This window comes from Macaca thibetana, chromosome 14, assembly GCF_024542745.1.
Source record: "Macaca thibetana thibetana isolate TM-01 chromosome 14, ASM2454274v1, whole genome shotgun sequence".
Taxonomy (NCBI): Eukaryota; Metazoa; Chordata; class Mammalia; order Primates; family Cercopithecidae; genus Macaca; species Macaca thibetana.
Genome location: NC_065591.1, coordinates 110,113,968 through 110,136,475, shown reverse-complemented (window position 1 = coordinate 110,136,475; position 22,508 = coordinate 110,113,968). Strand labels below are relative to the sequence as shown.

The 22,508-nt window shown below is 41.8% G+C and overlaps 2 protein-coding genes and 1 long non-coding RNA gene across 8 annotated transcripts in view; 1 reads left to right on the top strand and 2 right to left on the bottom strand.

The window, feature by feature from the left end:
• Positions 1-22,508, bottom strand: part of ATP5MG (ATP synthase membrane subunit g) — a 249,536-nt gene that overhangs the window by 23,514 nt on the left and 203,514 nt on the right. The window lies entirely within an intron of this gene.
• Positions 1-22,508, top strand: part of LOC126936081 (uncharacterized) — a 184,068-nt gene that overhangs the window by 51,392 nt on the left and 110,168 nt on the right. The window lies entirely within an intron of this gene.
• The window catches only part of UBE4A (ubiquitination factor E4A), a 41,294-nt gene that overhangs the window by 13,227 nt on the left and 5,559 nt on the right, over positions 1-22,508 (bottom strand). For 2 of the 4 annotated variants that reach the window (XM_050758393.1, XM_050758391.1), the window contains 15 exons: positions 22,299-22,324; positions 21,799-21,960; positions 17,232-17,405; positions 16,498-16,610; positions 14,393-14,545; positions 13,067-13,226; positions 12,443-12,645; positions 12,046-12,237; positions 10,462-10,795; positions 8,940-9,060; positions 5,515-5,819; positions 3,750-3,882; positions 2,500-2,687; positions 870-970; positions 660-773 (listed from right to left, as the gene is read on the bottom strand). In XM_050758393.1, the coding sequence (XP_050614350.1) occupies positions 660-773; positions 870-970; positions 2,500-2,687; positions 3,750-3,882; positions 5,515-5,819; positions 8,940-9,060; positions 10,462-10,795; positions 12,046-12,237; positions 12,443-12,645; positions 13,067-13,226; positions 14,393-14,545; positions 16,498-16,610; positions 17,232-17,405; positions 21,799-21,919 (2,412 nt within the window). In that variant the 5' untranslated portion in view covers positions 21,920-21,960; positions 22,299-22,324. The remainder of the gene's footprint in view (positions 1-659; positions 774-869; positions 971-2,499; positions 2,688-3,749; positions 3,883-5,514; positions 5,820-8,939; positions 9,061-10,461; positions 10,796-12,045; positions 12,238-12,442; positions 12,646-13,066; positions 13,227-14,392; positions 14,546-16,497; positions 16,611-17,231; positions 17,406-21,798; positions 21,961-22,298; positions 22,325-22,508) is intronic. The other 2 variants (XM_050758390.1, XM_050758392.1) reach the window with 1 other exon arrangement.

Sequence of the window (22,508 nt, the reverse complement as noted above, 5' to 3'; positions counted from 1 at the left end):
ACAGATAGCAAGGTTTTTATGGGAGAAGTAAGCAGATCCACCAGGGAAGGTTAAGGAAATAATACACTGAAGGAGCTGAGAGGCACCCAGCTGCATTTTATACTTTGTGAAACGTTTGTTTCACAATATAGCTAAGAATTTAGGAGGCAGTGGAAATATGAGAAATATTGACAACTTGGAGCCTTTATATGAAAAAATAACCCAAATCAGAGATTTTCTTTCAAGTAGTGGTGCAAAAATCAGAATCTTTTAGGAAAGTGGGTTAAAAGTCATTGTCTTAGTAAGATATTTTACTGACATGTTGGGATTAAAAGGGTTTCAATGACCAAAAGTTAGCTCCTTTGATTTCTTTCTTTCTGTAGTGCCGGCCTGATGAATTACTCCTGCCAATACAATGTAGTTTGGCTTCACCATATGGTATTTTCAACTCTGCCAAAATGTCCATCTCATGACGCTTCAATGACCCTTGATCTTGGTCTCTAATGGAATGAACTAGAAAGCTCTGTAATGGCAAGCTTGGTGGTACACTACTAACCACACATTTTTGGTGTTCCAGTCTGGTACTAGGGGCATAAGGACTGCTCTATATGATTAAAAGGTAAAATGTATGTACTGATGATGATTTGATGGTATGGGGCAGTTAAATCTTTTTTTCTCACCTGTATGGCTTCATCCAAAAGGAAGATGGCATCATTCATTAGCAGGTTAAGAAAGCGGAGGAAAAGTGGGGGATTCATGGCTTCTAAATTCTTAGAGGCATAGTCAGCCAAATCCTGTAAGTCCCAGCCCACAAGAAAACCATTTTAGTATTGAATTACAACTCATTGGGGCTTATATAAAGCGACAGGTTTCATCAGAAACTCTCTCACCTTAATGCTCTCCCGATAGGTATCTGTCCCCCACATGTATCTTAGGATAGGATACATGGGACGACGGTAATTAAACTTCTGTTCAAATTGATGGGGGTCTCCTGGAGTAAGGCAAGAGCAAAATATCAGCAAAGGTGGTGTCATAAGAGGAAGAGCTTATGCCTATGTGTAGTCATTTGCTTTGTAGCCATTTGCTTTTGAGTGTGTTAAGACTACTAACAAAATCTGCCCTGGAGTTTCTAGAGGTCTAAAGTTATGGCCAAGTGTTTGCTCATTTCCTTACTGACGAAGTAAAGGGGAGACAGAGATAAAGGATACCTTACTCTGCAAGAGACAAGTACCAAGCTATAAAATAAAAGTCAAGGGAAACAAATGCTTCCATACCCAAACATGAGTACTTCTCAGGCTTTGAGACAGGGTACTGTTTAAACAAACACAGGGGCTCAGGGTTACATAGAGAGGGAATGTTGCCCACTGGTGTTTTTTTTTTTTTGAGAGGGATTTCTTGCTCTGTCATCCAGGCTGGGGTGCAGTGGTGCAATCTCAGCTCACTGCCACCTCCACCTCCCGAATTCAAGCGATTCTCGTGCCTCTGCCTCCTGAGTAGCTGGGATTACAGGTACCCACCACCACGCCCGGGTAATTTTTGTATTTTTTGTAGAGATGGGGTTTCACCATGTTGGCCAGGCTGGTCTCAAACTCATGAGTTCAAGTGATCTGCCTACTTCGGCCTCCCAAAATGCTGGGATTACAAGCATGAACCACTCTGCCTGGCCGCCTGCTGGTATTCTTTTTTTTTTTTTTTTTTTTTTTTTGAGACGGAGTCTCGCTCTGTCACCCAGGCTGGAGTGCAGTGGTGCGATCTCGGCTCACTGCAAGCTCCGCCTCCCGGGTTCATGCCATTCTCCTGCCTCAGCCTCCTAAGTAGCTGGGACTACAGGCGCCCGCCACCGTGCCCGGCTAATTTTTTGTATTTTTAGTAGAGACGGGGTTTCACCGTGGTCTCGATCTCCTGACCTTGTGATCCGCCCGCCTCGGCCTCCCAAAGTGCTGGGATTACAGGCGTGAGCCACCGCGCCCGGCCTCCTGCTGGTATTCTTAATCGAACCATTAGACGATTGGAGAGTTAGATAGTCTGGTTAAGATAAAAGAATCTCTCAACCAGTACACTGCCTCTTTATGCACTATTCTGTAATTTTAAGGCAGAGAAAAATAAAGACCCAGGTTTTAATCAAAAAGTCTAATTTGAGTCTGATTTGATGAAGCATCATAATAAGGGTGTTGGAATACGTAGATTTCTTCAGGTGACACAGACCTGATTCTACCACTTGGTAGTGAATGTCATGACATGGACAAATAATTTGATCTTTTGGGCAGTCATGTCTTCATTTGTAAAACAGGGATAATTAAAAATAAATAAATAAATAAAACAGGGATAATAGAGTGAAACTTTTCAGATGGTGACAATGGGATAATGTTTAAAAAAAAGCACTTATCATCAAGCCTGGCACATAGTAGGTATTCAATAGTAATGGCTTGACATTTCTTTGATATCCAAATACAGATCAAACTATGAAACTCCACTGGTATCAGCTTCTCAGTTCTGGGCTCAGCTTCATGACTGCTTTACCTGTAAATTCGATGTCCACAAAAACCTTGATTAGAGCCTCTGCAAGTTGGGGTGCATACTGAAAGTTGCAGAACACACGTTTCCGGTGGAACACACTGGATACCAAAGGATTTGGGGTCTGATCCAGGTGGGGCATCACTGCTTCCAACACCTCTGCTAGTTTGGCCCTCAGATGGGGATTCTTCATTCTGCAAAATGGGAAAAAAGCAAGATGAGCAGATAAGCTTAACTCCAAATTTATGACGCTGTTCTCTCCACATAAGAATAAAAATCCACCCTAAACCATCATTATAGGAAAAGAAAAGATCCACTTCTGCAGTTTTAAGTTTGTCAGTTTCTTGGTGTGGGTGGAGGGTGGGAGGTGGTGATGCAGGGTACATCATTTAGCTCTTGAGTTGACAGCTTACCAACTATGAGGGTGAGCACTTAAGTTTTTGAATGCTTAGCCATTGTTTACTTCTCTGTAATAATGCATTATTTACTGCTTACTATTCTCTGACAGTTTCATGTGGAATAAATTTGCCTTTTCAAGCTTTCTGAGGGTAAAGACTAGAATATAATTATGCTACATTACCCATGACATATACAGTGTATGCATAATACTTGTTGACTTATGACTTCTCATTAGGTATGCTCAGCTCAGTGAAGAATTGGCTTCTCTCTACTTATCACTGATACGGCTCAGGGAATTGTGGGTCACTCTCTTCATTGTGCAGCAAATCTTCACTTTTGTACACAGAGTTTCCATTTCCTTTAGCCTATGCATCAAAAAAATCAGGGAAGCAATTCTACAAGTCACAGTATCTTCCTTTGGAAAAGAGGTCTAGAAGCTATGAGTGAGAAAACTTGAAATGAGAAATAATATTGACTTAAGTTTACTGCTCATCCAACTCAGAATAGCAAGAACAAGCTTTATCATCATATAATTATTAGAAGATCATTAGCACCTGGCTGCCACTGGTAAGTTTCTGGCATTATGTTAACTACTTTAACCATGGACTAGCAGTGGAATTCCCATAAGATACCTTATTTGCAGGATTAAATTCTCTGTGGGCAAAGTTCATTGTTTATTATACCTCTCAACAGTGGGGTTTCTGGCTACCCATATGGATGGTCAGGTGATTCATTAATGTTACCATAACTTCTGAAGGCAACCCCTTATGATTCAGGCTTGTTTATTTCTTGGTTTAGAAGTCTTCTGAATGTTTTACAGCCTAAACAGTGACAGAACCAAGCTTACAGCACTTCACCTTTCTATGCTTCCAGTGAAAATGGTGATAAAGTGAAGGACATGCTCCAGGGAATCTGCTGATGTCTCCAAAATGTCATCGGCAAAGCGGCGGAGAAAAATGAGAAAATCACCCAGGTTATCTGCAAAAAATTCTGAAAAAGAAAGTATTCACTGGAATTAGCCAAACATCTGTATATTTGTACTAATAAACAACACTTAAATTCCTTTCACCCTACTTAATGAAGGTTAAAAAAAAAAACTAAATGTTTTGTTGGTACTAGAGATGGTGATAAGTCAATAAACGTAAAATCTCCTTTAAATGTAAGTCAATTTAAATTTTTATTCAAGTAAATATATGAACAGTAATGACACTGGTGTATTAGTATACACCAGTATACTAATATATACATTTTTAGTCTCAAGGTTAACTGTGGTTTAAACCCTTCAGATGTGTGAGGACGCCCTAATAAAGATTAACATGTTAGGTGATGGCGGTAGCCAGACTCCAGGATGGTCCTCCAATGATCACTGCTTTTTGGTTCATGACCTTATGCAGTCCCCTCCCATATTCACTCTTTCAGAGTAGAAGATAAACTCTGAGGCATACAGCAGACGTGATGCTATGTCATTTCCAAGATTAGGGTATAAAAGCTTACAGTCTCCATTTTGGTCACTTGCTCCGGGGGAAGCCAGCTGCCATATCATGAGTAGTATTTAGAAGACACATACATGGCCTAGAAAAGAGGCTGCTGGTCAATAGCACAAGCAACTGAGGCCTGTCAACAACCACATGACTGGGCTTGTAAGTGGATCCTCCAGCCCTAGCAGAGTCCTCAGATTCCTAAGGCCCTGACAGCTTGGCTACATAACTTCCTGAGGAACTCTGAGTCAGAATCACGCAGCTGAGTAAGCTGTTTGCAGTGTTGTTGTTGCTATTTTGTTTATTATTATTATTTTTTGAGACAGGGTCCTGCTCTGTCACCCAGGCTGGAGTGCAGTAGTGCAATTATGGCTCACTGTGGCCTCAACTTCCTGGGCTCAAGCCATTCTCTCACTTCAGCCCCCTGAGTAGCTGGAACTACAAGTGTGCACCACCATGCCTGGCTAATTTTTTAGTTTTTGTAGAGATAAGGTCTCCCTATGTTGCCCAGGCCAATCCTGAACTCCTGGGCTCAAGTAATCATCCTGCTTCGGCCTCCCAAAGTGCTGGGATTACAGGCATGCACCATCATACCTGGTCTGTAGTTTTAAGCTGCTATGTTTTGGGGTAATCTGTTACACAGCATGATATGACCAATACAATGGTTAAGAACACATAACCTGATTAGATTGGCAACACCTGCCCACCCCTCAATGACTCACTGACACACACACACACACACAAACACACACACACACACAAGCTCTCTCTCTCTCTCTCTTTCCCTTCTGAGTTAACCAGTAGGAGCTAATTTTTTTTCTACAAAAAGGACAGGAAAGGTTAGATGAATGTGTAAGCTGAACAAATATTAATGATAGGAACTAATAGCTCTGAAAACTCTGATTACACTTAATCCTTTGAAGATGATTTTCTGATATGCACAGCAGTGGGGACACAAGGTTGAGGAACAAATTGTTAGTCACCCAATACTTTGACCAGTAGATATTATCTAAGTTTGAGTTGTTTCTCTGAAAACAACTGAATGATAATGAAGAAAGGGTATTTTGAGGATTAAACTTCCAAACTGACCCAGTTAAACTCAGAAGGCTATAAATAGGACATTCCCAAGGGAAAGCCTGCTTACCTGGCACATAAGCCAAAGAGCTGTAGCCATCTGGCAAAGGAAAGGTTAGCTCTATTGGTTGTGAGCCCTCATTGCCTATGGCCAGTTGAACCAGTAGAACAGCCATGGACACCTGCAAGTTTAGGCAGTTTTGTAGCATTTGTGGCTCTGTCATGGCAGTCTTGGTAGAAAGATAGATGGTCATCAATCGTTCAAACTGCTCACGAAGATTGTCAGCAGCAGGGCTAGAACTCTGCTGAGCATCCCGCCAGGCAACCTGCAGCCGATGCAGATTTTGGTTGATTTTTACCATCTGATCATGCAACCTGCCCCCAAGAAAGCAGAAGAGATTGGGTCAGGGAAAACAGAAAGTCACACACACACACAAAAACCAAACAAAAAACCAAAAAAAACCACCTCAATTATTTATCTAGTCTTCTCTTTAAGGATAGTAGGGAGTTGCAGTTGCAATGACACAGAGGGCACTCACAAAAGTTTTTGACAGGACACAGGCAGGGTGCACAGCAATGGGAAAACGTTGCCAAGTATTCAACATAATCGAAGCTAATTGCAAATAGTTAGCAGCCTTCGGCTGAAATGCACTATCCAAAGAAAGGCAGCTTGGTTGAGTAGGGTGTAGAATGGGCTGTTACTACATAAAATAAATAATTATTAGGCAAAGTACAAGAAGCCCAGCAGGATAGTTTTACATCACATGAGGGCAATGATCATACTTTGATGCAATGATCACACTTTGATGGGGTTATATGGATAGTCTTTCTTCAGTTAGTAGAAAACTAAGCTGGTGAAAAGGGACTCTAGATTAGTAATGACCACATATAAACTAGTAGCCACCTGAGATGCAATCTAAGAGCAGCTTCCAGCACTCTGTTGTTCAATATTAAATTAAATTATTCTTCAGAAAAGGTCAGCCTAATATTCTCTACTGAAAGGAAGACACATAATTCAAAGTTACGGATAATGGTCCAAAATCATTTCCTTTGGCTCTGTAGATAATGTCTTGGCTAGTTAATATTGGGAAACTAGATGATATTCATTTTTTGTTTGAACCTAGGCAGTTGAGCAGGTTAAGCACATGCTGAACTTTTATCTACTGTCTTATTTAGAATCTCTATGATGGAGATTTCTCTCTAAAGATATAATTTCATTCCTCCAGCAATGTGTTGACTGGGTAGTTTTGAAAAATGCTCTGCATCAATTCAGGTATCTTGAGAAGGTATTAAAAATTGCTATTCCGGCCAGGCGCGGTGGCTCAAGCCTGTAATCCCAGCACTTTGGGAGGCCGAGACGGGTGGATCACGAGGTCAGGAGATCGAGACCATCCTGGCTAACACGGTGAAACCCCGTCTCTACTAAAAAATACAAAAAAAAAACTAGCCGGGCGCGGTGGCGGGCGCCTGTAGTCCCAGCTACTCGGGAGGCTGAGGCAGGAGAATGGCGTGAACCTGGGAGGCAGAGCTTGCAGTGAGCTGAGATTCGGCCACTGCACTCCAGCCTGGGCGACAGAGCGAGACTCCGTCTCAAAAAAAAAAAAAAAAAAAAAAAAAAAATTGCTATTCCTAGTGTCCCTTTCTATGACTGCGTTGCTGTTTTCTCCCTCTACTTATACCTGTCATAATCAGCTAAATCAGAGGAAAACAAATTACAGAATAATGAACAGCCAGAACCAGAACTGTTTTTGGAAGTCATACATTCTAGTTCTAAAATCTTCACATTTCTAGAATCTTCTTTATCTAATGTCTTTTGTGGTCCTATTGATCTCATCAGACTCCCTTATAAACATTTCCTTAATTTTTGCCATTTTTGTCTCTCTGTAGAGTTAGAACTTGGTCTTTTTTTTTTTTTAAATTAATTAATTATTTTTTTTTGAGATAGATTTCCATTCTGTTGTCCAGGCTGGAGTGCAGTGGCACGATCTCGGCTCACTGCAACTTCCGCCTCCCAGGTTCAAGCAATTCTCCTTCTTCAACCCTAACCCTAACCCTCCTGAGTAGCTGGGACTACAGGCACGTGCCACCAAGCCAGGCTAATTTTTTGTATTTTTAGTAGAGACGGGGTTTTACCGTGTTAGCCAGGATGGTCTTAATCTCCTGACCTTGTGATCTGCCTGCCTCAGCCTCCCAAAGTGTTGAGATTACAGGTGTGAGCCACTGCGCCTGGGCAAACTTCATCTTTTATCACCAGGAGTAGTAATGAATTTTTTTTTTTTTTTGGAGACAGGGTTTCACTATGTTGCCCAGGCTGGAGCACAGTGGTGCAATCTCAGCTCACTGCAGTCTCAACATTCCGGGCTCAAGAGATCCTCCCACCTCAGCCTCGTGATTAGCTGACACTACAGACACATGCCACCACGCCCAGCTAATTCTTGTATATTTTGTAGAGACGGGGTTTTGCCATGTTGCCCAGGCTGCTCTCAAACTCCTGGGCTCAAGTGATCGGCCTGCCTCGGCCTCCCCAAGTGCTAAGGATTACAGGCATGAGCCACCACACCTGGCCAGTAATGAAAATTTAAGAGCAGAAAGTGCAATACAAAATGAAAACAATTCCACTTTCCCAGATCATAACAGAAAGACAGCAATTTAATTTTTAAAGTTTAACAGGTCAAAAGTTAAAAACAGGTCAGGCACAGTGGCTTATGCCTGTAATCCCAGCACTTGGGAGGCCAAGGTGGGTGGATCACCTGAGGTCAGGAGTTCGAGACCAGCCCGGCCAACACGGCGAAACCCCATCTCTACTAAAAAAATACAAAATCAGCTGGGCATGGTGGTGCATGCCTGTAATCCCAGCTACTTGGGAGGATGAGGCAGAAGAATTGCTTGAACCCAGGAGGTGGAGGTTGCAGTGAGCAGAGAATGCGCCACTGTACTCCAACCAAGGTGACAAGAGCGAAAATCCATCTCAACAACAATGAAAGTTAAAAACAAATTTAAGAAATCTGGACAAAGCTGATTCATGAAACACAAATAAATTCATACAATGCCCCTTTTCTATTAGATTTTAATGTAAGCCTTTAGAATAAGCTCAGATTATATCTCTAAGACTCTCCCTCTCTTTTTTTTTTTTTTTAAGAGACAGGTTATCACTCTGTCACCCAGGATGGAGTACAGTTGCACAATCATAGCTCACTGTGGCCTCCAACTCCTTGGCTAGAGCAATCCTCCTGCCTCAGCCTCTGGAGCAGCTAGGACTACAAGCATATGCCACCATGCCTGGCGATTTTTTTTTTTTTTTTGGTAGAGATGGGGGTCTTTCTTGCCCAGGTTAGTGGTCTTAAACTTCTGGCCTCAAGCAATCCTTCTGCCTTGGCCTCCCAAAATGCTGAGATTAAAGATGTGAGCTTCTGTGCCTGGCCAAAGACTCAATTTCTACCTTCTGGTTATCAACACAACTCAACTGTTTTTTCCTAATGACATCAGAGGAGTTACCTGTGAAATCCCAAGTACAAGGTATACTCTGTCAGGGCAAGGTTCTCTGTTACAAGGTTGTAGTTCTGTGGAAACTTTGGCTCCTGCACAGCTGGAATCAAACAGGTTTCTTTGTCCAAACCTCAAAGAGGTTAAAAAAAAAAAAGACAAAACAAGGGTAAATGTCTTGTCACAGACATCCATCTTGGTCTCCAGTCTCCTCTTACACTCATTCAATTTCCATACTGTTAGCAGTGATATCTTCTTAAAAACATTTCTTGTCATATTAGTTCTTTGTCTAAATATATCTTTTGGCTTCTCACCGTCTACAGAAATACAGTTAAATCTTTTTCACTTGACCATGAAATCACCAAAAATTAAAAGGAATAATACTATAGATTGTTTCAAGTGATAGGCAATAGATCATTTGTATTTATTTTGTGTTTTTCTGAATTTGATTATTTGCTTTTGAGCAGTTATCATGTTTACAATTAGAATTATAAAACTGGAATGAAATATACCAAAATTAAGAGTGATTTCACTTAGAGTGGTAGGATCATGAGTCATTTATTTTCTTTTCATTTCTCTGTACTGTTTTCTCCAATCCAGCCCCAACTATCTTCCTCCCTTGACCCATTTCCTCCCCAACTGAACCCCATCTACCCCTTGCCCTAGCCACATTGAGCCTCTCACCATTTCTTAGTCAAGACTTTCCATAGTTTTATACCTTTACACTCGCTTTTCTCTCTGTATAAAGGGATCCTCTTGCTTCTTTGCCTGGTAAAACCTAACTTGTCTCTCAAGACTCAGCTACGAAGACCTCCAACTTCTGCAGAATTGTTTACTCCCTCCTCTGTGCCCACACAGCTTAGCCCTATACCGTATTATAATTATCTGTTCATATATCTGCCTTCTGGAGCCTGAGTTCAAAAAGGATGAGGACTCTGCTTTATTCGTTTTTATGATGTATGAATGAATAAACATGCAAGGCTGCCAAATCCAGAGAGAAGGTCTCACTAAAGTACAACATTTAAAAGCTACCAAGTGTTTTTTTTTCTCTTCTCAAAAATCTGTCTTTAAAAAATTCCGGCCGGGCACAGTGGCTCACGCCTGTAATCCCAGCACTTTGAGAGGCTGAGGCGGGTGGATCATGAGGTCAAGAGATCAAGACTATCCTGGCCAACATGGTGAAACCCCATCTCTATTAAAAACACAAAAAATTAGCTGGGCGTGGTGGCACGCACCTGTAGTCCCAGCTACTCAGAAGGCTGAGGCAGGAGAATTGCTTGAACACGGGAGGCAGAGATTGCAGTGAGCCGAGATAGCGCCACTGCACTATAGCCTGAGTGACAGAGTGAGACTCTATCTCAAAAAAAAAAAAAAATCTAAATAGCTCTTGTTTCTGCCTCATCTTTTTTTGAGAAAGGAACTCTGTGAGAAAGGATAAGGGAGTGAATGCTTTACACATTACACACACACACACACACACACACACACACACGCACACACACACACGGTTTTGAGAAGCCTGGTTCTCCCCTACCTCTCATGTGTACATTTTTAATTTTTCGTTCTTCATCGTTCAACTCCTTGAGGGCACAGTATGTGGGATTAAAGGTGAGGAGCCGAGAAGATCTGGGTTTGCAAAATGGCTGGCATAGCTTCAGGAGAGCAGCACCCAGATTCAGAAAGAAGGCATCCGAGGCATACATTTGGAAAAAGATTTCTGGCATCTGATTGGCCCAAATCTTGGTGCGGCCTGCATTTGCATGCAAACAGTTTCCAAGCCAGGACAAGATACAGTGTTTGGTTTCTGGAGAGAGCTGGAGTAAGTTCTTCAGCATCTGGTAGATCTTTTCGTGGAACTGAGCCATGAACTGTTCAACCAGAAAACACAACCACAGAACGTTCCAGTTTCACAATCCTAGTATTTTTTATTCCCAAACCTTAGCAACTGGCAGTTTCTAAAAATATGCTAATCCTAATCTTTCCCCTCACTCTCTGCGCCTTATCCCCTAATTTGATTTTAAAATATATTTCTGGGCACTTATAATTTTCTGATCAGCTGCCGAACCGTAGATGGCATTACATAGTATTAGAGCATAGGTCTGTAAATTTTTTCTGCAAAGGGCTAGACGATAAAGATTTCTGGCATTACTTACCGTACAGTGTCTGAGGCAATTATTCAACTCTATCACTGTAGCGTGAATTCAAACCACAAACAATACATATACTAATGGGCATGACTATGTTCAATAAAACTTTATTTATAAAAACAGGCGGCAGGCCAGATTTGGCCACTGCTAGTTTGCCATGCCCTGCCTTAGAGAGTTGTAATGATTAATGAATAGGAGACTTAAACTAATAAATAAGAAACTTAAATCCCCAATTCAATCATTTAAATGCCTCATGTTGGCCAGACCTCTACTATAATTTATGTGAAGAAGCCCAAATAGAGAGGGCATAGGTTAGACAGGAAAAGGAAGAAAAACTGAGTTTATAAGCTAGAGTTCAGTCAAAAGGTTTTCAGAGCTAAAGGTATAGCTCAGTGAGAAAAATGAGGGTTGCAGGGAAGTAGCTGTAGCAGTGCTACAGCAAAGGGTAAGGAGTAGCAGCAGCTCATTCTTAACCCACACAAAGGTTTATCCTCTGTTCTTAGCATATGCTAAAAGGAGGGCATTTTTTTTTTTTTTTTTTTTTTGAGACAGAGTCTCATTCTGTCATCCAGGCTGGAGCGCGATGATGCAATCATGGCTTACTGAAGTCTTGACCTCCCAGGCTCAAGTGATCCTCCCACCTCAGCCTCCCGAGTAGCTGGGACGACAGATGCTTGCCGCCATGCCCAGCTAAGTTTTGTATTTTTTTGTAGAGATGGGGGTCTCACTGTGTTGCCCAGGCTGGTTTCAAATTGAACTCCTGGGCTCAAGCGATCCTCCCACCTTGGGCTCCAAAGTGCAGGGATTACAGGCTTGAGCTACCACGCCCAGCTTTAATTTATTTATGTGATGTAAAAGCCAACTAGATCAATTTGCTTTCCCAGAGAGGCTTGAGCGGCCTTATCTGTATCTGCTTTCTGAGAAAAGTATTTTAAGGTCGGGGGCTGGGATGCCCTGGTAAACAGTTCCACCTGATGGATGTTGGCCTCCTGTACTTTGATCTCCTGGGGGCTGGAACGAGATGGATTCAAAAAGTAGCCATGATTTTCTACAACACCCGGAGTCTTTAATAAGCAGGAGATATTCAGAATTACTCCCAGCAAGGTCTTCTGGTACATTTGCCCATTGGTAGGGTCCTTGGGCTGAATGTATTCTACAAAAACCTGTAAGAGAAGACAAGTCCTGCTTATTCGTCTGCATGGTGAGATAAGGTGATGGGGTGGGAGGGCCTCAAAACAGTTAAGTTGATACAACAACCAAGCTATCTTTTTCTTATTTTATAGGTAATATTACAGTGTCTTCAGGATAGGGAAGCATAGTGTATTACACATCTAGCTCAACTGAATATATATCATCTTTCAGACCTACCTTTGCCATATCTTTTTGCCTAGTGAAATAGAGAAGAATATCCAGATATGCATACAAAAGGATCTGACAGAGCTCGAGATCTTTTATTCGGCCCAATAAAACATCAAACACTGGAATCATGACTTCTGGAAATGTTCGAACTTCCTCATCCAATATCAAGGCTTCAATGACCTCTTCCAGAAACTCAGTTACATCTTCAAAATCTAACAGAAGACAAATGAGAGAGAAAGGAGGGCACAAGAATTTTTATACGCCTTTACACGCTAGCTCTTTACTTTCAATAATTCTTTTTTTTTTTTTTTTTAAGAGCTGAGGGTCTTGCTTTTTTGCCCAGCCTGGAGTGTAGTGGCTATTCACAGGTGTGATTATAGCACACTACAGCCTCAAACTCCTGGGCTCAAGGAATCCTTCTGCCTCAGCCTCCAGAGTAGATGGGACTACAAGGGTGTGCTACCATGCCCGGCTTTATTCTACTGGTACTCAACCTCAAAGATCAATATGTGAGCCCTCTTCTTTAATCTGTACCAGAACCATAATGGCTCTGAGACTTTCTAATGCAATTAGTGAAATTTTAAATCTGAAAATCAAAATGTAGAGGCTTACAGATTTTGCTCATGTACTCACGGGCTCCCTGGATGGCTTCTAACATCAAATCTACCAGTTGCTCATGGATGTTTTGGTCAACATAGATCTCGGGGGTGAGAAGAACTGTTCGGGTATTAGACACAGTGAGGTTTCTGCACTGCACTGCAAAGGGTAGCAGGTTCTCTGGAACTTTGGTAATCTGCAAACAGCATGAAGAAAAGAGCGAATAGTCTAACTCTAATCTGGAATGAAAGTAGACACAGTGAATAGAATAGAAGAGACAGACTGGTCTACTGTGGATGCTTGAAAATTAGAGATTCAATCCTTGGCTTAAGGAATCATCTATCTGCCTATTTAAAATTCCAATCCTGGAAATGTCAGGCTTAGCCTACTGTAATTATTTACATCTCAGTGGAAATGAATTCATGAGTCCTTTTCTGTTTTTTTTTTTTTTTTTTTTTTTTTTTTTTTGAGACGGAGTCTTGCTCTGTAGCCCGGGCTGGAGTGCAGTGGCCGGATCTCAGCTCACTGCAAGCTCCGCCTCCCGGGTTTACGCCATTCTCCTGCCTCAGCCTCCGGAGTAGCTGGGACTACAGGCGCCCGCCACCTCGCCCGGCTAGTTTTTTGTATTTTTAGTAGAGACGGGGTTTCACGGTGTTAGCCAGGATGGTCTCGATCTCCTGACCTCGTGATCCGCCCGTCTCGGCCTCCCAAAGTGCTGGGATTACAGGCTTGAGCCACCGCGCCCGGCGAGTCCTTTTCTGTTTTTTGAGACAGAGTCTCGCTCTGTCACCCAGGCTGGAGTGCAGTGGTGTGATCTCAGCTCACTGCATCCTCCACCTCCCAGGTTCATGTGATTCTCCTGCCTCAGCCTCCTGAATAGCTGGGATTATAAACGTGTGCCACCACGCCTGGCTACTTTTTGTATTTTTAGTAGAGAAAAGGTTTTGCCACATTGGCCAGGCTGATCTTGAACTCCTGGCCTCATGTGATCCACCTGCCTTGGCCTCCCAAAGTGCTGGGATTACAGGAGTGAGCCACTGTGCCCAGCCTCATGAGACTTTTTTAAGGATGTGATTTCTAAAGAGGTTTTAGAGAGAATAGGAGGCACTAGTTAATTGGGGAGAAGGGTGGACCCCAACATACAGAAAGCAGAGACTAAAGCTTTAGTGCATCTGATATCCAGTGTTCTAAACATACTATGACATATATAAATTGATATAAAAGCTTTACTGTCCCTGATATTCAGTTCTAGACATACTATGACATACATAAATTGATATAAAGACCGATCCAACTCTGGCCTACATGCTAAAGTCATATCCAAGAGGACAATATAGTATTCAATGGGGATTATTCCTTTACCTCTTCCTTGGCTCTCTGGAAGCAGGAGTAAAGGTAACAAAAAATGTGCCTCTCCCCTGCATCTCGATCAGCAGAGAGATTTAGCGTTGTAGAAGAAGTCATGTTAATTAAGTGGTTGCCTGGATCTTGAAGTAATAAGCGAGCGAAGAGGGCCTATAAAGAAAAACAAACAAAAATACTAAACTATTGCAAAATTAATCTTAGAACGTTAAGATGTAAAAGGTAATTCTGATACAGGTTATTAGCAAGAATCACAGATTTGAATGTAGAGTGAAGGAGAAAAAAAGGGCCCTGTATCTTTTCACTTTAGAAAATATTAGAAAATTATGGTATATATAAAGTTATCCTAAACTAAGCCTCAAGTGTCTAGTATAGCCCCAGCATAGAGTCGGCATTAAAAGACTATTTGTTGAATGGTGCTGAGATCAGTGATTAAACTTAAATGTGAAATCTACTATTCTGTGTGATTGTTGATCTCATTCAGACTTATATAAAGATACTCTAAATGTGAAGTTAAACTGCAAGGTGTCAACTGTCTTTCCTACCAAACTTTTATTCTTTTAATGTTACTCAGGCACCTGCAAGGTACAACGCACTGTTTTTTAAAAGTGCTGTGGTTTACAAGTTTGTCTCCAACAAAATTCATGTTGAAATTTGATTTCCATGTGGCACTGTTGGAGGTGGGGCTATCGGGAGGTGTCTGGGTATGGAAGCGGATCCCTCATGAACTGCTTGGTGCTATTCTCAAGGTGGTGAATGAGTTCTTGCTCTCACAAGACTGGATTAATTCTCATAGGAATGGATAAATTCCCTCCAGAGTGGGTTCTTATTAAGCCAGGACACCTCTCAGGTTTTCTCCTCTTTGCATGTGTCCTCATTGTATGTGTCCTTTGCTAACTTCCTCTACCACGTTGTGAGGCAGCACAAAAGCCCTCACCAGCGGCCAGGGACATGCCCTGAAACTTCTCAGCCTGCAGAACTGTGAGCTAAAGAAACCTTTCTTTATAAATTACTGTTTGGGTGTTCTTTTTTTTTTCTTTCTATAGACGGGTCTTTCTTACTCTGTCGCTCAGGCTGGAGTGCAGAGGCTCACTGCAGCCTCTGCCTCTCAGGCTCAAGCAATCCTCCCACCTCAGCCTCCTGAGTAGCTGGGACTTCAGGTACATGCCATCACAGCCAGTTAATTCTTTGTATTTTTTGTAGAAACATGGTCTTGTTGTGTTGCCAGGGCTGGTAACTCTTGGCCTGAAGAGATCCTCCCAAAGTGCTGGGATTACAGGTGTGAGCCACTGTGCCCAGTCACAGGTATTCTTTTATAGCAACACAAAACAGACTAAGATAGAAAGGATACAAAGAAGAAAAGGTGATGAGCCTTGTCCTTAAGAACTTAAGTTTAATAGGGGAGATAAGACAGGTACATAAGAAAGCTGCAACATGAGATAGGAAGTGACAATTCCCATAAGAGATTCAGAGGCTGATTATTCTAGGTACCCAGAGAAGGAAGTAACACTTTTATTTGGCAAGGCTTTGTAATTTTTTTTTTTTTTTGAGATAGTCTTGTTCTGTTGTCCAGGCTGGAGTGCAGTGATGTGATCTCGGCTCATTGCAACCCCCACCTCCTGGGTCTAAACCATTCTCCTGCCTCAGCCTCCCAAGTAGCTGGGACTACAAGCACCCACCACCATGCCCAGCTAATTTTTTGTATTTTTAGTAGAGATGGGGTTTCACTGTGTTAGCCAGGATGGTTTCGATCTCCCAACCTCGTGATCCACCTGCCTCGGCCTCCCAAAGTACTGGGATTACAGGCGTGAGTCAATGTGCCTGTCCAAGGCTTTGTAATTAAGAAGGCATTTTAACTGGTTCTTAGAGGATGGGTAGATTTGGACATGTGGCCATGGTAGATAAAAAGATTCCAAAAGAGGAACACCACAATGTTAGAGATGCACATCCAGGTTAATTGGCCTTCTACTGGCAAAAAAAAAAAAAAAAAAAAAGAGAGAGGGATGGACATATGGACACAAGCATAAGTTGGAGAACAGTGAGCAGAGTTCAGGTGCATAGCTAATTTTTGCTAAGGGTACACATTAGGAACATAAGAATATTACCTGCTCAACATTGCTCATATCGAGCCAGTCTTGATCTTCTAGCTCTACTGCCATCTCTTCCAAATACACACAACGGCTGGGGATGCCATTCCCGCTTTTCAAGCTGGGATCACCTGGGAAATGGTTTTAATATGATAGGTGAAGCATTATGCTTTTGTCTTATACAGACAACTGATCTTGACAGCATCACTCTTGAACTGCAAATCTGACTCAGGAATACCAGAATGATCCTGATACACAAAGCAACATCTAAAGATTCAAATCTTTTTTTTTCCCCTCTAGTCACAGAGAAAGGGATTTGTTATAAACCTAGCATCATGACATTTAAAGAGTAAATCCGAGACATTAGTACCAACCTTGGGGTTTAACCACAGACAGGGCACAGAGGGCAAACACTCTCTGATGCCTCTGAGCGCTCCCATCTGAAAATTTAGGTTACCTCTGAGAAGAAAATCAGTTTGGCTACCATTCCATGTCCCTTTTAAGGTAGTAAAGGCAAGTAGCTATATAGTGCAGTCAGTATTGAAACGGGAACAACAGATCTGTGTCTAAATACTGTTTTTAGATCATACCAAAAGCTTCACTGAAATATAAAACCTGAGTTTCAGGGAGTGCAGTGAGTAGGTTTGTATCTAACCATTAGCTGTAATCGGTTTCTAAGAGCAAGCCCCTAGCCCAAGTTCAAATAGGAAGGGTAGAATCATGAAGATATTGGCTACAAGTTTGTAACTCACTGTTGTCCAGAGTAATAAGGAAGATCCTTTGGATCATGTGATTGATGTTGAGTTGCTCACATATTTCTTGCTGTGATCGGAATGAGCGGCTAATCTCAGCCACAGAGTAATCGAATTCATCCAGGCTCTCTGACACGCTATTATCCGAGTCATCTGGGCTAGCTGGGAGTTCATCTGCCAGAAAATGTATACTGTTAAATGTTACACCCCTTTCTTTAAGAGAGAATCAAGCATACTACCAAAAATAATAAATGTAACCAAGAGGATGATAATTTTGGATGTAAAACAAGCTAATCATCTAATTAGTGAACATCTCAAGTCAGGGAAGTTAAGTATAGGGTTTTGAAATTCCTGGCTATAAATCCTACCACATTTTACAAAGCAAAAGTTTTATTTCTATCCATAATTATACTCCACACTGCCAGAAATAGCAATATGTTATCTTCTCTACAGAATCCTAGTGAACAAAGAATTACCTAATAGATCAAAATGCCTTTAATTATTTTAAATGTATGGCTTTTCTCCCTGATTTTAAGAGATCATATTTGTTTTAATAGTTCTTAACTGTACAGAAAAATATAGTAGAGAAAGTCTCCTGAACCAATTCCCTAAAGATACTTAACACTGTTCAAGAATTTTTTTCTATTCTCGTGCTAATATTCATTACTATCTTTTAAATTTTTTTAAAAAATGGGATACTATACATAGCTGTTTTCAGCTTGCCTCTTAATCAGCACCAACGCCTTTCCTTGTTAGGTCATTTAGAGGCCTACCTCATTCTTTTTAATGGCTGTATTGTATCACATCTCTTGCATGCCCTGTGATTTAAGTAGCTACTTTCCAACTGATGAACAATAAGGTTGTTTCTAACATTTCATGATTTTAAATACTGCACTGAATACAACTTAACTCTTTTTGTTTACTTGTATGAGTATTTCTACAGGATAAATTCACAGTAGCAGAACTGCTAGATCAAAGAGCTTGAATATTTAAAAAGTTAACATTTACTGCCAGGCATGGTGGCTCACGCCTATAATCCCAGCACTTTGGGAGGCCAAGGTGGGCGGATCACAAGGTCAGCAGATTGAGACCATCCTGGCTAACATGGTGAAACCCTATCTCTACTAAAAAATACAAAAAATTAGCCGGGTATGGTGGCACACACCTGTAGTCCCAGCTACTTGGGAGGCTGAGGCAGCAGAATCACTTAAACCCGGGAGGCAGAGGTTGCAGTGAGCCGAGATTGTGCCACTGCCCTCTAGCCTGGGTGACAGAGCGAGACTTCATCTCAAAAAAAAAAAAAAGTTAACATTTACTACCAAGTTACCCTCAAACTGTTCTGATTTGCATGCAAACCCAACAGTATATAAGAGAGTGCCTGTTTGAATCGTCACACATTTTATAGGTAAAAAAACTATTTAATGGTTGTTTTAATTGGCATTTCTCTAATGATTGATGATAATAAATTATTTATTTATTTATTTATTTATTTATTTTTGAGACGGAGTCTCGCTCTGCCGCCCAGGCTGGAGTGCAGTGGCCGGATCTCAGCTCACTGCAAGCTCCGCCTCCCGGGTTCCCGCCATTCTCCTGCCTCAGCCTCCCGAGTAGCTGGGACTACAGGCGCCTGCCACCTCGCCCGGCTAGTTTTTTGTATTTTTAAAGTAGAGACGGGGTTTCACCGTGTCAGCCAGGATGGTCTCGATCTCCTGACCTCGTGATCCGCCCGTCTTGGCCTCCCAAAGTGCTGGGATTACAGGCTTGAGCCACTGCGCCTGGCCGATAATAAATTTTTTAATCATTTGGTTATAAGTTGTCTGTCACATCTTTTGTACCTTTTTTTTCTTTCTTGCTCCTCTTTTCTTATTGATGAAATTCCTTCTATTTTTATTTTATTTTATTTTATTTATTATTATTATTTTTTTGAGACGGAGTCTCGCTCTGTCGCCCAGGCTGGAGTGCAGTGGCCGGATCTCAGCTCACTGCAAGCTCTGCCTCCCGGGTTTATGCCATTCTCCTGCCTCAGCCTCCCGAGTAGCTGGGACTACAGGCGCCCGCCACCTCGCCCGGCTATTTTTTTGTATTTTTTAGTAGAGACGGGGTTTCACCATGTTAGCCAGGATGGTCTCGATCTCCTGACCTTGTGATCCTCCCGTCTCGGCCTCCCAAAGTGCTGGGATTACAGGCTTGAGCCACCGTGCCCGGCCTTTATTTTTATTTTTTTAAAAAAATTTCTGGGCCGGGCGCAGTGGCTCAAGCCTGTAATCCCAGCACTTTGGGAGGCCGAGGTGGGTGGATCACGAGGTCAGGAGATCGAGACTATCCTGGCTAACATGGTGAAACCCCGTCTCTACTAAAAATACAAAAAACTAGCCGGGCGTGGTGGCGGGCGCCTGTAGTCTCAGCTACTTGGGAGGCTGAGGCGGGAGAATGGCGTGAACCCGGGAGGCGGAGCTTGCAGTGAGCCGAGATCACGCCACTGCACTCCAGCCTGGGAGACACAGCGAGACTCCGTCTCAAAAAAAAAAAAAAAAAAAAAAAAAAAAAAAAATTTCTGTCCTCAAAATCTGCTCCCATCCTTTTTTTTTTTTTTTTTTTTGAGATGGAGTCTCACTCTGTCGCCCAGGCTGGAGTGCAGTGGTGTGATCTTGGCTCACTGCAACCTCCGCCTCCCAGGTTCAAGCGATTCTCCTGCCTCAGCCAAGTAGTTGGGTCTACAGGCGCCCAACACCACACCTGGCTAATTTTAGTAATTTTAGCAGAGATGGGGTTTTACCATGTTGGCCAGCCTGATCTCAAACTCCTGACCTCAGGCGATCCGCCCACCTCGGCCTCCCAAAACGCTGGGATTATAGGCGCCTGCCATCACGCCTGGCTAATTTTTATCTTTAGTAGAGATGGGGTTTTGTCATGTTGGCCAGGCTGGTCTCAAACTCCTGACCTCCAGTGATCTGCCCACCAAGGCCTACCAAAGAGCTGGGATTACAGGCGCGAGCCACTGTGCCCGGCCCCATCATCCATGTTGAATGACTACATAAAAGTAATGTGATTCACTATATGCCACATATGAGTCTGTATCTACTTTTCTCTATTGACAGAATGGTTACTCTGAAAGTCCAGGTAAAACTCTCTAAGTAAGAGTTGTTTCAGTGTGGTGAGTATAAGCTCAATATAGGAAGCCAAAGGTTTTGGCAAAGTACTAATTGCTAGTGGAAACAGGTTGGCTCTGGTGGCATGATAAACTCAGTGTAAACAAACTAAGATGAAGAGGTGCCAAAATAGTAACAGAAGGGCATGTGCCTGCAATGCTTCCAACTCTAGCCAGATTTATGTCTGTTTATAGCCAGAAGGACAAGCGTTCTGTTGCTCAGCTGCTATACTGTTGAGTTCTTCTCTGACCTCCAATGGTGACAGAAGCTAAGAATCTGTTTGGCAAAATTTCCCTCAGCCACATACTCATAAATCATACTTTCTCATTCCTTATTTTTCCTATTTTTCACTCTGCTTTCTCCCCTACAATCTTCTAAACCAGTTTCCCATTCTGGGCCTGTATCATAGAATTCTGGGAGAGATTTCAGAGACTGAAAATATCATGTTAAAAAAAATCAACATTGACTTTGTTTTTCCCTTGCATCAATCACTCATCTGTCTTGCTTTTACCTCTTTTTTCTTCAGCCCTTTCTGAAAGGCCAAAAGTCAGCTATGCACCTGAATGTTTTTTTAAAAAAATAAACAAAGGGAAAATGCAAACACTTCTCCTTCTCTCAAAAGAAAAACACTATTATTCTTTTCAGAGAGAGAAGGGGAGCAATTTCTGGTTTGAAAGATTGTGAATATCTCCAAAAGACTAACATATTTGAGAAAAATCCTAATTCTTCTAGTGTATATGCTCCTTATAGGAGGAAGCTGGACTTGATTTTAAATTTGGTCCCAGAAAGAAAACCATTTTTTCTGATTAGTGAGATGTTATTCTGATTTTTTTCATAGTAAGGCTAAGGATCAGATTTTTTTAAAAGTCTGTCCTAACAGGACTAAGCTACAAACGATGCCACTCATTGGAATAGAAGAAGCACTTTGCTTGGGAGGGCCTTTGAAGTGCTGAGCTTAAGAACAAGTCTCATTTGCCTACAGGTCAAAAAAGCTTTTATAGTTCTTCCTTTTACATCTACTTTCTATAGCTGCACATGACTTGCTTTCTACACCTACACTTACCACCTCAGTGTCCTATGTTAAAAACATTTATTTAAATAGCTTTTACTAGGTGATTTTTTTTTTCTTTTAAAGAAAACAGTCTGACAGCTTTGGGATCACAACTGGCATCTGTTACTATGGAACCACCTGTTATCTGGTCTCTTTTTGCACAGTGGAGAGGACAGGGGAGGGGAGGGACTCAAAACCAACAACAAAAACGAACAAACAAAAAACCCCAATTTCTGCTCTAAACAAACAAAAACCAACTTTTGTCCCAAACTTAAATTCCAATTGCAATTAAGGACTCAAAGAAACGTAATTTGGGAAGACCCCATTCTAGGTCATCTTATCTCCTGCTATTGGCTCCTCTACTTACCAGATTGTTGCTTCAGCTGCTCTTTTTGGATTGCCGCAAACTGTTTGGCATCAGCCAGGGAGCCAAAAAGAGCAGCAAAGGGGTTACTTGAGATGTTGTTGTTATTCTCCTGGTCTGTCATTTCACTTTAAGGTATCCTCCATCCAGACCTAGGGGGAGGGGCTGTTCAAAGGACAGGTATGAGACACAAGAGGGCAGATAACACAATAGCTGTAATATACCCGTGGTTGTTTCTTTTCCCATTTCTCAAATACAACACATTTAAAAAGACTTTGGGTTAAGATTTTCCAATTCCTGTCCCCAAACTCAAGATGTTTTTGGCAAAATGGTTACAAACCTACCAGCTGGACTCGCTGGCTTGATTTGGGGATAGCTAAAACTAAAAAGTCTAAAACATGTTCAGCTGGAATGCATTTATCTGTTGATATGCTTTCATTTGCTATACCTTTAAGAAAATAGGTTAAGTGGAAAGAATTATTGAAGTCAAAGAGAGAACTCACCTATTAATTGTAATAACAATGTGGCACTGAAAAATAATAAGACAAGAATTATGGGTTTCCCAAGAATTATTAAGCTGGCAGTCTAGTTCTAATTCACTGGGGTGAGGACGAGGCACTTCTATGACTTGGGGCTGGGGCTGAAAATTCCTCAGCTACATATAAATTAAGTAAAAGCCATGTCTTAGATTTGGACTCTGGCAACCAGGTCTG